This window comes from Mangifera indica, chromosome 12 (genome assembly GCF_011075055.1).
Source record: "Mangifera indica cultivar Alphonso chromosome 12, CATAS_Mindica_2.1, whole genome shotgun sequence".
Classification (NCBI taxonomy): domain Eukaryota; kingdom Viridiplantae; phylum Streptophyta; class Magnoliopsida; order Sapindales; family Anacardiaceae; genus Mangifera; species Mangifera indica.
This window is the reverse complement of record NC_058148.1, coordinates 1,535,271-1,551,077: the sequence shown is the minus strand read 5'-3', so window position 1 is coordinate 1,551,077 and position 15,807 is coordinate 1,535,271. Positions and strand designations below refer to the sequence as shown.

Here is a 15,807-nt window from a genome sequence, read left to right as displayed (position 1 = left end):
AATTGCATATTCTTAAGTCTACCTCCAATACACTTTCACCTTCGCTTTAACAAACAAATTAGGTGCACTAGTTAAGTCAAATCCAAGACAAACAATCATTTGGTCTTCAGCCTTGTAAAAATATTTTTTTCGCTTTAGTAAACAAGGTTCCAACAAATAAGGGTTTCTCCCAAAGCATCATATTGGAAGGTTTTGGTTATTTTCAACTTAATATATTTAAGGGATTTATTGTGGCCTCACCAATTTAGTTATTTAGTATGTGAGATGATATCGAGAAATTAAATCTAGCAAGCCTACTATAATGTAAATTAAAAGTGTGTCAAGTATACAACTTTAACTAATGTCAATTCTTTGGGCCATAAGGAATTGACTAGTCAACTTAGGTCTTACTCTTTGAGTCTTTGGTATTCCTTCTTTCTTCAAATTTCATTAGCACATGACTTCATTTCCAAGTTACAGTTTTTTCAATAAAAATTTAATCTTATTCTAATTTTACATTCATAAAAAAAAACTCCAAGTTACATTAACATAAGGTTCTTAAGTTGTATAACGGCTATATTTCTAATTATTACAAACCCAACATAATTAACTTAGAAATTTAGAGAAGGCAGAATGCACAACTCTTATTTTTAATTATTACAAACCAAAAATAAAATAGGCATTCACATAAGGTTTTTAAGTTGTATATCAGCCACCATGCATATCATCTAAACATGTATACATAAAATCAAAATTAATTAATTTTAATTATTTTCCTAAGTGTTAATTTACATTTTAGTCTCTTAAGTTTTACATAATTGCATTTCATATCGAAAGATTGAAACATTGCAATTTAGTCATTGTTTAACAAAACTTGATTAAAATTATGATCTTCACCTCACATGGGCATACAAGCCTTGTGCTTGGCCATTCCATATCATGCATTTGGAATTCATGAAAATTCCAAAAGCATAAAAGACTGTGCACAGTTGAGGAACGGTTTTGTGCACTAGTGAAGAAAGGGTTCGTGCATGAATAAGGAACAGATTCATGCACTAGTGAAGAATGGATTCGTGTATGGGTGAGGAACGAGTTCGTGCATGAAAAAACTTTCAATAGAGCACGGTTATGCTTATGTGTCTAGTATTGTTGAAAATGTTGACGAATGGCCATGCGTCATCATGAGTACAATCATTCCAAGCATGTTTTCCAATTACTACAGTAGCGCAATCATAGGAAAACTTCCCCAAACTAGGCATACCATTACTAGAATAAGGTAATATGAATGAATGCCATCCTCACACTAGTAGCAACACTCGAAATGCACAACAATGTGTATCGAGGGCGATTCACACAACACGCAAACAACAACAATATCAAAGAAAATTCAAGAGAATAAAAATCAATAAAAATAACACAAATTTACATTCTTAACATGGACTCAAACATATTACAACAACAATACATCAACCAATAATTTAAAAATAACATAAATCATAAAAAACATGTAATTTGACATCCACAAAATTGCAACCAAATCAACATAATTCATGGGTATTTATTTTGTAAATTAATCCTTGAAGGCAGCTTAGATACCACTGCAAGGATTTTATGGTCTTCGATAGCAAAATAATAACTTAAAATTTAACTAAACAATATAATCACTCCACAAAACCCTTTTCTAGATCATCCTCATAGTATGATTAATTCATAAACATGTTATAACCACATAGGGTGTTCATAAAATATATCTACATAAATGGTTCCTTCGTCTTTCTCTGAAGGAAAAGGTTATGCTTCTAGAACTAAAGGTTTCTTGGTATCCATACAAAGTAGTAACAATGAAGGCTTCGTTGTACTCAAGGCTTGCTAAAACCCAATGATAGCTTTGTGGTGAAAGGGAAGGAAATTTTTCTCAATGGCTAAGGTTGAGTTTATATAATGTATTATCCATATCTTAAAGCGAAAGGACACACACACATATACACACATACACAAACACATATCCCACCCAAGACTTGATTATGTCCTTGGCAGCAAAACCATACACACCTAGAACCCATAGGCATTTTGGGCAGACATTGATTAGGTAGGAATTGTCCCACCCATGCTCATGGATATACAGCTCATGGGAGTTGTATATTTGGTCAATGCATTAATGTGTATATTCCTTAATTAATTTTCCCTATGATTTTTGGTATTCAACCTAAAATCATAGGATTATTACACTGAGATCCCCAAGTACAATAAAATATAATTCAATTACATAGATCTTTCGAAGGCTTTAAATTCTCCATCTGAAATTTGAGCAAAATCTAACTTGCATAATCTTTAGGCCTCCAAAGTTCATTAACTCCTTTTATTTGTGACCCATAGGCTCTCAACTAAGTTAATAATGATCGTATTTATGTCAGACTTTTAACCTAATATCTGTCTAAATACAAACCAAGATTGACCTCTAGCAACGTATCATGACCACTCAATTAGTAAAGGTCATTAAGATAACCTCTAGTAACCATATTAGTGACTTTTTTAACTTAAAACAGACACAGTCACTCGTACAATTTGACCATGTCATCATCCAATATCTCTTTGAGCTTGAGGTATAAATTAAGTGTCTCATTTAAAAATCTTTAATTTATATAGATTGACTTTTGTCAAAACCAGATAATATTAAATCAAACATCAACTCAATCTCATTGTGGCCATAAGTTTAAATGGTCATTGGCATCATTAGTAGACCTTAACTGAGATATCAACTCATGAGCTTTGGAGTGAAGAATCTTTTATTAATTTATCATAGCCTTCATACAGATTTTGATATAGTCAATCACCACCTTTCTAATAATCTTTTAACTCGACTAAGATGAGCTGGTGTTAAACGATATTGATCCCCGTATAAAATGGTCTAGTGACTTTGTGTTTAAGGATCACTTGTATCTCCATTCACTAAGAGAATAGTTTCTATAGACACTAGAACAATCATTCATATGAAATCCTTTTGGTGGGTTAATTTGATGGACACATTTACAACATACACCTATATGTTGCACTAAGTCGCCAACAAATAACTTTGACATATGAGAATTATTATCATCTTTTGATGAGGTTGTTCAACACTATGATAACTCTATAACTATCACTTGTGTCCTTAGTCATGGTAATATCAAAGTTACGAATGTTTTAAGAATAACCATCTAATATGCACATAGGATTCTCATAATTAGGTGTCATGCACTAATCCTCTCGTATGGTTTAACTATTCTTAGGACATTTGTCTGAACATATATTAATATGTTTAATAGACAAAGAAAACTATAAAAAATTACAAATATGACCTTTATTAATAAACTTGTAATGTCACTCTAGGGTACCAACCTCAACCGTCACTAAATAAGAAATAATGATATTGATCAGGTTATGAAATAGAATACCAATAAAACAAATGGGTTATATATGTTAAATAAAGTCTACGTTGAAAGCTGAGTATAAGGCATTTAAAATATAAGACCTTAAAAGACATATCATATCATAAAATTAACTTCTAGCTTTGTTGGCTTGCTATTATAAGTACCAAACAAATGTTTCGTGGAGTCATGGTCTTGCCAAGCAGTTCAATTGCATACTCGGGCAATTTTACCTTGTTAATAATGACTAACAAGAAGGAAGGTTAGTTAACCTTTGAAAACTCAATGGACAAATTGTATCAATAAATGTTATATTGTAGCAAAAGTTATGATATAAGCATATGGTTGTCTAATGCTATTTACATGGATTATTAGCTATAGTGTAAGTAGGAGATTGTGAGGGTTGGTGCCCTAGAGCCAATCCCCATGATGATACAAGTTCATTAACAAAGGTTATATTTATAATTTTCTATGGCATTCTTTCATGAAAACATAGTTTTATGCCTAAACAAATGTCCTTAGAATAGTTGAACTGTGATGAAGGGATCAATGTATGACACTTGATCATGAGAAACCTACGTATGCAATAGGTGGTTGTACTTAAAACATCCAACCTTATGTACATATCAGGTGGTTGTACTTAAAATTTTCGTAACTCTAAGTTACCATGACCAAAGGCATGGGTAATAGTGATACAGTTATCATAGCGTTGAATGATCTCATCAAAAGATAATAATAATTCCATTGTGTCAAAGTTGTTTGTTAATAATTTAGTATAACATATAAGTGCACGTTATAGACATGTTCACCGAGCAGACCTACTAAGAGAATTTCATATGGATGATTACTCTAATGTCTATGGAATATATCCTCTTAGTGAATAAAGGTGCATGTGATCCTTAGACTTAAGTTTACTAGACCATCTTTTGCAAGGATCAATATGTTTTGATACTAACCTAATGTAGTCTGATTAAAAGATCAAAAAAAAGATGGTGATTGGCCATATTGTCATTTGTATAAAGTCCATGGTGGATCAACAGAGAATTTGTTACTCTTAAGTGTAGGAGTTGATATCTTAATTAGGGTCTTCTAATGAATAGCAATAACCAACTAAAACTGTTGTCATAGTATGATTGAGTTTATGCTCGATCTAGTATTATTCATTCCTTGATAGAAGTTAATCTATGTAATTTGAGGATCATAAAAGAGACATTTTATCTATAATTCAGCCTTGAAGAGGTATCGTATAACAAAAGAATCCAATTGTATGAGTAACTACATCATTGACAAGTTAAGAAGTCACATGTTGACCTTTCATTAATCGAGTGGCCATGATGTCTTACTAAAGGCCATTCTTGGTTTATGTTCAAATGGATGCCAGATTGAAAACCCAACACAAATCTAGTCACTGTCAACTTAGTGGAGAGCCTATAGATCACATATAAAAAGAGTTAATGAACTATGAAGGCATAGAATTATCTAAGTTAGATCCAATTCAGATTTTAGATATAAAATTTATAGACTTGGAAAGGTCTATAGGCTTGAAAGTATATTTTATAATATAATCTTGAATAGATAGGATTGAATTCATCCAACTGGATAAATCCAAACCTAATCCAATTGATTTAAATTTTGTAATTGTGTAGGATAAGATTTTACCATGATATAAGTTGATTGCCTAAAATCATAAGAGGAAATTAATTGGTATATACTCGGTCCAACATCATGGATCAGGCATAGCAAACATGTCTGAGCATAGCTAAAATCATGCCTATGTGTGAATGAGAGAGAAAAATAAAGGCATACACTCAATCTTGAAGAATAGATTTGGTGTACATGAGATGTAGACCCGAGCTTGGTGTATGGACCAAGTGTACATGGCGATGTACACCTAGCATTTGCATTGGACTAGGTGTATAATGCAATGTGCACCCAAGCCTTGCACTTAGACTAGGTGTACACGTGAAGTACACCCAATTTTTGCATCTAGACTGGGTGTACAATGGAATGTACACTCAGGCCTTGCACTTGGATCGGGTGTACATGTGTGTACATTAAATACTCTTTTTTTCTCTCACTTTTTTCACACATTCACATAACACACAAACCCTAGCCACTAAGAGAGATTTTCACCCTTCTCTCACAAACCATAAACCATCCTCAAGTTCTAGCAAACCTAAAGCACAGTACTAGCCTTTGTTCGAGTTATTACTTCATGTGAATACTGAAAAGCAAACCGTCACTTGGTTCTAAGAGCACAAATTTGCTACTTCTCTTTATCTACGAAAGACAAAGGAGCAATTAACACATATATATTCAATAAACACCTTATGTGTGTGTTATTGCATGTTGTGAATTAATTATCCTACAAGGGCAATTCAAAGTTGGTATTGTGGTGATGTTTATCGAATTTTTTTGTTGTTAATGTAACATACACTTTTTCATTTTTTTTCTTTAAAATTAATAAAATTCACTAAACATATAATTATTTGTCAAGTAAAAAGATGATAAATATTGTTGGCTCTAGAGGGTCAATTAGAGTTGGAGCTCTTATTTGTTTATCTAATAAAACTATTTATTTCAATGTCATCATTTTTTATCCTTTCAATGATATTATTCACCTTACTGTCATCTAGTGATATTATACTTCAACTAGAATGAGTTAACTCATACTTGAATCAAACATTATAAATTCAATCTAAACTCTAGCTGACTCAGCTTGATATGAATCAATTCCTAATAAAAAACCTAAATTAAATTTCACTATTTTTCTATGATGCCCTTGTGGCAAAACTATGGAAATGTTCAAAAGCAGCTGGATTGAAAGAGACTTCTACTGAACGATATAATCAATATGGGTGGCCATTTGAATTGGCACACACCAAAGACCAAACGTATATATTCTATGCCAACAACAAACACAAAGCCAAAGAGAAAGAACTGAAAAACTGATTGAAGAATGATTCTACAATTTCTTTTTCAGATTATTTTGCTATCATGGCTGATGATGACGTTGGCACAAGCACAATTATCAGTAAACTGTTCTTCCCAATGCGGCGGAGTGGAAATTCCATATCCATTTGGGATCGAACCCGGTTGCTCTGTGGACGATTGGTTTGCCGTGGATTGCACCTCCAGCAAACCATTTTTGAGGAGCATCAATCTCGAATTGCTTGAAATTTCAATACCAACTAACACAATGCAAGTCAATTATTCCATATACAATTCTTGCCAGAATGAATCAACCAGCCAGTTTGTTAACTTGGACACAACCCCTTTTGAATTCTCCGACAGTTCTTCCAACAGATTCACCGCTGTAAGCTGCAGCAAGCTTGCCAAAATTTCCACCAACCAATCGGTTATTTCAGGATGCTCCTCCATTTGCAAGGAAAACGCTGCAAATATCGGAGTAGATATTAGTTGTCAATCCGGAATCAACTGTTGCCAGACGACAATTGGTTCTCTCAAGAACTTTAATGTATCTGTGGAGCCTACTCAAAGCAGCATAAGTAATGGAGAAATACAGCAGCCTCCTCAAGATTGCGACTTTGCCTTTTTGGTGGATCAGAACTGGTTTGTAAACGACTTAACCAATCTTCAAGATCTTCGGAATATGACGCGCGTTCCAGTCAGAATCAGTTGGGGAATATTCAGTTCTTTATTGAATCAGCTAGCTGCTTTGAATAGTTCAACAAACTCTACGTCAAACTCTAGTTGCATTTCTGACTCTAGCGTTGTTCGATGCAATTGCTTAGGAAATTTCACAGGAAATCCCTATCTTTCTCACGGATGTCATGGTAAATTTCTCATGCCCGACCAAACTTCTTGGTTTTATAAATGATAATATATTATTTACACATTATTATAAGCTTTGAAACTCTACCCTTTCTCTACGGCGGCAACCGACCCGGCCTTTTGCAAGTAGCTTGCAATTCCATTGTTGGTTGAGATGTTGTTGTTTGGTTCAAGTATAATAAACTTTAAAAGTTTAAAATATTATATTTATATTTTTAAAATCCTAGTGCTTAACTTTAAATAGATAAGATAACTAATAAACTATGATGTTTACCTATAATTTTTTCAGCCTGCAAAGCTTGAGTATTTCTTGATTTGATAGCTTTTATTTTTAGCTTAAGTTTGAATTTGAGTTTTGAACTATTGAACTTGTCAAACTCGAGCTCAAGTTTTGCATAAATTCAATTAAATTGAACTCAAATCCTAATATTACTTAACTCGATTTAACTCACTATAACCTTACTTTCTTAAAATATTCATGTAATTTGTAAATTATGTGTTTCATTAGTTGATGTAAACAGACATTATTAAGAAAAATTTTCACTAAATGTTGAGGCATTGCCTAATAACTCGTGCCTGAAAAATGAAAAAAATTTGATATCTATAACTTCAAGTCTTACATCTAATGATTCTAAACAGTCAAGGACATGAAAATTGTAATAGAATACAAGAATATCTAAAGGAGGCATTACAAAATTTTTAGATTGATTTGCCTTTCAATAGGGTATGGTGGTTAGAGCCATTAAAACATCACCCAGAGGCATCACCACTGGTGGGTTCCGGTTTGATCAATTGAATCGACTGGTCCAATTCAGGTTTTAAAACTTCGTATATAACTTTCTTTTTTCCTTATGGCAGATATCGATGAATGTAAATTAGGCCTTTGCCCATCATATATGACTTGCGAAAACTATATAGGAGGCTACAACTGCTTCCCAAGGAAAGAATCAATGGTTTCCACGATCATTTTTGGTATGTCACCGGTTCTACCCTTAAAAGCTAAATTTCTAAAGCACTCAAATTAATCTTTGTAAATTATACAAAGCAAAATACTGAATCATCTCTTCTGATTTCTCATTGAATTATGCAGGTACAGCTGGGAGCGTTCTAGGTTTGAAGTTACTGATTCTTGGGATATGGTGGTTGCACAATAAAATAAAGAGAATAAAGGAGATCAAACTCAAGGAGAAGTACTTCAAGCAGAACGGTGGTTTGCTTTTACAGCAACAATTAACTTCATCTGATGGCGGTGTAGATAGAAGCAAACTGTTTGATTTAAAAGATTTAGAAAAGGCCACCGATCATTTTAACGTGAATCGGATACTTGGTCAAGGAGGTCAAGGAACTGTTTACAAGGGAATGTTAGCTGATGGAAGAATTGTTGCTGTAAAAAAATCAAAAATAGTTGATGAAGCTGGTAAAGTTGACGAGTTTATCAACGAGGTAGTTATTCTTTCACAGATTAATCACAGGAATATAGTTAAGCTTTTGGGTTGCTGCTTGGAATCTGAGGTCCCTTTACTGGTTTATGAATTCATTCCCAATGGAACCCTTTCCAGTTATCTTCATGATCAACTTGAAGAGCTTTCACTCACATGGGATATGCGCTTGAGGATAGCGGGAGAAGTTGCAGAAGCACTTTGTTACTTGCACTTCTCAGCTTCCATGCCAATCTATCACCGAGATATCAAGTCTACTAATATACTTCTGGACGAGAAGTATAGAGCTAAAGTAGCAGATTTTGGGACTTCAAAATCAATCACCATCGATCAAACTCATGTCACAACCAAAGTACTAGGGACCTTTGGGTATTTGGATCCAGAATATTTTCGTTCAAGCCAATTCACTGACAAAAGTGATGTCTATAGTTATGGAGTAGTTCTTGCTGAACTTTTGACAGGGAAAAAACCAATATCGTCCACGAGGTCCGAAGAATTCAAAGGTTTGGCAGCATATTTTGTTCATTCTATGGAGGAGAATCATCCTGATGATATTCTTGATGCTCTAGTACTAAAGCAAGGGAAGAAAGAGGAGATCATGGCAGCGGCTAATCTTGCCAAAAGGTGCTTAGATATGAATGCGAAGAGAAGGCCAACAATGAAAGAAGTTACAATGGAGTTAGAAAGAATTCGATCTTCAATAAAAGATGGTAACATTCAAGTGAATTATCAGGAGGAAGCCTATGAAGGAACCCAAAGTATTCGAGGCTTGGGATTTTGATTCTGTGTCAAGAAGTACAACTTTTGGCGGCATAAGTCTGTCACTAGGAGTCCAACCGCTCTTGATATTGTAGTGCCTATTTGCTTAATATTGTAGATTAATAATCCTGTTGTATTTCATAAATTACTAGCAGTGAGATTTTTTTTAATTATAATCCTCAAAAAATATTTAAAAATTTTTTTTTTATAACATAACCAATAAAAATTATTGTAATTTTTTTATTATTAAGTTAACATGAAAGATAATATAAGAGATAATCTGATTGTTACCTTCTATACTTAGTTATTAAAATAATTATCAAAGTAATTTTATTTTTGTTAAAGTTTTACCCTATTTAATAAATTTGATTTTACATATCAATTTACTCAAAATACATTATTAATTTATATCTTTTAATATTTAAAATAATTTATCTTTATGATAATTTTTTAACTTTAAAAATAAAATATTCTCCAATCTAAATTAGGGATAACAACAGGGAGGGATAAGGAGGGAATCTCAATCCCCGTTCCATCTCTATTACAGAGATGACAAGGATTTCTCATCTCTTTCCGACAAAGAAAAATCTCTTTCTTGTCCCCACAAGAAAAAAATCCCCTCTTTGTACTCACATGAAAAATCCTCTCTGCATACTCTCTAAACATAACATAAATATATTAAACAACAAAATTAAGTAAAATTAAAACCAACCTACTATTTCAAATATTACAAATATCATATATTAACCACTTTAATATGCACAACAAAAACTTAAATAAATTTGAAAAATATAAATAATCTAAAACTATAAAGATATGTTAGTATATTATTATAAATGGATAGAGATGGGAACGGGGAGAAGGACCAAGGCGGGAAAGGGACACATGTATCCTAGTCCCCAATTGTGGAGATTTTTTTTGTCTTCATCTCGTCCTCTTTCTTGTTTCTATTGGGAAATCTCCTTTCTGTTAAGGTCAGAGAGGATCAAAGCCCCTAAATTTAGACCAAAATTACCATCTCTAATCTAAATGCACCTTTTAAGTGAATTAAATAGGTGTGATTTGGGAAAATTGGTCGAAGCATCAGCAGGTGCAACATGGGGAATCCTAGCTGATATGAGTATTGGATGTGTCACTTGCTCATTGTTAGGGCTTGCATATCAAAGTTGTAACAATATGTATGCGTTAGAGCTAATAATTTTCAACACGACCCATTAACCCAACAAGACATGACATGGCATGAAAAATATCGGGTTAAGGTTGAGTTTTTGGACAAGAAATTTATTTTAAGTCAACCCAACACGATTCAAAATTAAATCAAATAGTGTTAGGGCTCACACGAAAGTAACCCGACGTAGCACAAATTGACTTGAATATTTTAGAAAAATGTTATTTTAATAGAATTTGTAAAAAATAAATTACAAAATTTTTGAAAAACAATATCAATAGCAGTTGAAATCTTTCTAAATTGCATATAGTTTTATCTTTATATAATTATAATTACTCATATTATTATTTGTTTTTTATTTAAATGTTTTATTTTATTATTAAATAGTAAGAATTGAATTTGGTTAGTAAAATTATAGATGTATTTTAAAGGTCTTACTCATATTATAATTACATGTTGTATCTTTATAGTAAAAATTTTAAATATTTACCTACTGCATATAATTGTATCTTTGTATAATTATAATTCCTCATATGATTTTTTATTTTTATTTAAATAATTAGTCAAATTATTGACATATTTTAAAAGTCTTAGTATATAAATTTTTAGACCATTTGTCAATAAGACAAAATATTATATTGCGTATTTTATCAATAGTAGATTGAGATAATTTGGTGAAGAAATTAAAATTATAAAAACAATTTGGAGAATAAAAGTAATAGATAATTTTGGGTTAGGTCAGGTCAATTTGAATATTAAAGAGTTGGGTTAAGCTTAAATAATTTTGAAACGATTCTAAATCAAGTTAGGTTAAAATTGAATGTCTTTGACATGAAATCTGAATTAATATGATACAAACACAATCTGATAACACAAATTATCAAATCTAATATCTATTATGATAGATAAAAGGAATTAATAGAGAGAGGGTTTAATGCTAGTGGGCTCTAAGTTTTATCGTAAGCATTTTTATTCTAAACTCTATAATATTTTATTTGGATACTTAATTTGACTTATTGGCCCCTACTGTAGATGTTAGTGATGAAAATTATTGGGTCTAGGTCCACTCATGATGGGTTGACCTGATTCGGTTTACTTTAACTGTCAAGGATAGTTAGCATGAGAGAGTTATTGGTAGTTGGACATCTATTTAAATGTCCAAACTATCTCCCCAAAAGTAGAACACAATTTTTACAAAAGAGCTTTTACTCTTCCTCTCCTCCATACACAAAACCAAAATTGCATAGAGAGATCAAGTCTCCTAAAAAGAATGCAGTATGTGGGCAAATAGAGTTATGAAAATAACTCACGTCAATACCTCGTGTTGTATTCGAATAGACTTTGTCATAAACTTGAAGTGTGTACACAAATTATGTTTGTTATAATTTATAGAAATAGATTTGGCATGTTAAGATTGTTTCCAACATTAGTATCAAAGCTCTAGGTTATGAATATGTCATGTTTTTTGTGAATTAAATTTTGTATTATGTGATTGTTATAATTTGAAATTTCAATTTGTGATTGAAACTATGTTTAAATTCAAATATTGGGCACGAATTAAATTCGACCAAAATTGCATGAAATTGGTGACAAAAAGCATGTTGGATAGTTGCTAGGAATTGTTTTACATGTGTTAAATTAAGAATTGACTCGAAATAAGGTCGGAATCAACTAATTTAGAGCCAAAACCAAGACATTAGGCATGTTTTTTCTTACTCACCATTTCAACAGATTCTAGTGACAGTGGTGTCAAAAGTTGGAACAACATGAGTCTTAATCGATGGAGCTTCAAAAGTCTTATAGGCTCACCATCAGTTAATGAGCAAATTTCTAAGATTCATGCATAAATTTGAGTCAAAATTAGGCCAAAAAAACCTGATTGTCTGACCCGTTGGTCAACAGGTTAGTCAAAACCCGTCGGTCAATGGGTCAACTAGTTTAATCAATTAGGTTAGCCCAAACTAATCAACGCCCACTTAGGTCAATTGATCAATCAATAGTCAAAGGTTGAACATCACTATTGACTAGCACATGTGAGAGTGTGGATGCATGTGACCATCTTCTCTTGACGCATGGCAACACATGTAGCTTACTCTTAGCTCGTAAAGGTGTGTGCAAGCTCTATTTTGGCGTGTGTGACATCAACTCAACTCGTAAAGGCATATAAGACCTTATTTTGCCATATAACAGTGCATGAACAACATTTTCCAATGCATTTTGCCACATGAAAACTATTTCCAGAGCATAAAAGCTATGTAGAGCTTGGATTTGCATGTGGAATATGTTTCATGGGTCCTATGATGCATAAAAACATGTGATACCTCATTCCAACTCCTGAAAACACATATTGGGGTTTTGAGATCCATGTTTCTAATTCATGCAAGTTTGCTGACTAAGGACCATCACATTATGTATATGATGTGATTATGTGCATGTTAAAACTATATATACAATCTGTTACACTCTCTTAAATGGAAAAGAGATAGTACATAGTCTAATAATATTCATGCATGAATATAAGGCCCATAATTAATGATTTTGTTTGGGATAAGAATTTGAAAAACTTTTGGGAATGAGTAGATACATTACAACTTGTTAAAGAGTGATGCTTAGAAGTGTACTAAAGAACATCCATCGCTTTAATGTTATTCTCAAATTAATGAACTATGAGATATTTGACCTATCGCAAGTTTCATAAAGACTTTATCATGGATAAAGTGACTCCAAGAACGATACAGGTTGATAAAATAGTTCTAGTTATAATAAATTATGCATTTGTTGTATCATATATATATTTTTTTTGATGTGGGAATTTAACATTGGTATAATTTAGTAAAATTCTCATTTAAAATTAATATTGGTGCAATTAGATTGAATTTTAAAATGTCAAGCACTTATGTCATGTAAGATGATTGGGAATATAATGAATTTTTCATTTTGTGCCTTATGTGAAATATTTTAAATTTTAGTGTGTAATTACGACAATTGATGTATATTTGATTGCGCTGATAGACTTGCATGTGATATATGTCTCTGTGATTTTGTTAACTATAACATCCTAGGAAATGATGGCTTATTTGAATGAAAATAATACTTAATAAGGATAATTCCAGCATGTGACATTCAAAATGCATAATATCTTAGATGAGCAAAAAGCTTTAGATGTCGTAAATCAGGTTAAGATAGGGTTGTGACTAACTAAAAGATAGAAACTCAAATGGTGTCTTACACAAACATGATGTAGACACACAACATGCATGTAAGAAGCAAGATTCAATTCATGTAATATCTTGACTTGTTCCATGAATAATGCTCTAGCATACAAGTATTATTAATGTTCAACTGTATATGTCATAAGTATGATTTTGATTGAAAAGTTTGGAGGAACTATAGTCCTTAAATGAAGATAATTTATCATTGAATTTGATAGAATGTTAAAAATGATTATGGAACTAAAGTCAGCTAGGCATAACCTGACAAATGAATGATAAGTTCATTTAGTCAAGTGATTTCTTCCTAAAAGTGGGAGTGTGTGAAGGTGCATATGACTCACAAAGAGAATATAAGAACCTTTGTTATAGCTCTTTCCACATAAAACTAGAGGGGAAGTGCCCTTAAGATACCTAAACTTGGTACTCATGCATACATTACAAAGTCGAGTTTCAAAAGTCAATGGCTTAAGTTCAAATATGGGAAGGAGGTCGTGTTATGCTCAAAGAACAATAACAAGGATTTGAAATGGGACAGTGGCAAAAGTACTAGAATAAAAGACAGAAACAAGATGAATTGTTGCAATATAAGCAATGAAAGTTATTTCATGCATGAATAAACAGACTTGAAAATAATATTGTCTCATTCTATATAAAGTGATGAAACTTTATTTTCTAGTACTATGATATTAATTGAGTATTATCCTATATGGATTATGAATTCAGAAGTCACTGACCACGTAGCTTATGATAGAAGATCTTTAGTGGATTTATGTTGAATACCGAATAAGGTGAATTAAATGTATGTAAGCAATAACACAAGAGCTATAATAAGAGGAATGGACACGTGCAAAATGAGTTTACAAGGTGGTCGAATCTTATACCTACATGAAATCTAATATACTCCAAATATTTGACGAATTTTGGTCAAAGTACTTATTTTTGTTAAACTAAGATATAATTTGAATTTCTTTAAGTGCTTTATCAAAATGGTATAAAATTGATTTCTATAGATTTGGTTTGTTGGTTGAATAGTTATATAGTGTTTGTCACCGTACATTATGACAATGTTAGTTTTTCATTTTTTGTTTTTTCTATATGTATGGATATGAATGCAAATATTTAACATATTAGATTATGACACATTGGCCAAGATGGGTTGAATAAATTTGCCTATGAAAGTTTATTAGGAGCTTTCATATAAATAAAATTGCCCACGTGTGAGCAATGTCTAGTAAGAAAAACTTCTAAAAAACCATTTGACAAAGTTGTAAGAGTTTGACTTCCTTTGCAATTTATATACTTAGGTATATATTTTCCTATGAATGTAAACTTTGAGAAGGTATCTCATATTTCATTACTTGTGCTGATGACAATGCTCGATTTAGTCTTGTCAACATAATCTCCCATGAGTCAAAAGCAGTAAATTATTTTAAACACTATATATAATTAAAGTTGAGAATTAATTGGATAAAATGGTTAAGAGTTTTAAGAACTAACCAAAGTCTTAAGCATTTGTTCGAAAAGTTCAAGGAACTGAGTAATAAAAAAAAGGAATAGTATGACAACTAGTAATTTCAAGAACTTCACAACAAACTAGTATAGCAAAAGAGAGTAATTGAACTCTATTAAAAATGGTTAAGTCGATGATGGCGTAAGTAAAACACTAACATCACTTTGTGATGATATGATGTTAACTACTACTTGTGTACTTAACTAAGTGTCTACTAAATCAGTTGCTTCAACTCCTTAAGAACTAACCAAAGTCTTAAGCATTTGTTCGAAAAGTTCAAGGAACTGAGTAATAAAGAAAGGAATAGTATGACAACTAGTAATTTCAAGAACTTCACAACAAACTAGTATAGCAAAAGAGAGTAATTGAACTCTATTAAAAATAGTTAAGTCAATGATGGCGTAAGTAAAACACTAACATCACTTTGTGATGATATGATGTTAACTACTACTTGTGTACTTAACTAAGTGTCTACTAAATCAGTTGCTTCAACTCCTTATGAGCTATGATCAGATAAAAAACCTAAGTGAATTGATTA

The 15,807-nt window shown here is 32.0% G+C and overlaps 1 protein-coding gene across 1 annotated transcript; it reads left to right on the top strand.

Moving 5' to 3' along the window:
• Positions 1-6,393: 6,393 nt before the first annotated feature.
• LOC123193099 (wall-associated receptor kinase-like 1) lies at positions 6,394-9,472 on the top strand. The gene is made up of 3 exons (XM_044605886.1): positions 6,394-7,183; positions 8,040-8,153; positions 8,272-9,472. Exons 1-3 carry the CDS (start codon positions 6,394-6,396, stop codon positions 9,399-9,401), a joined length of 2,034 nt encoding a protein of 677 aa, XP_044461821.1. The 3' UTR covers positions 9,402-9,472.
• The last annotated feature ends 6,335 nt before the right edge of the window (positions 9,473-15,807 follow it).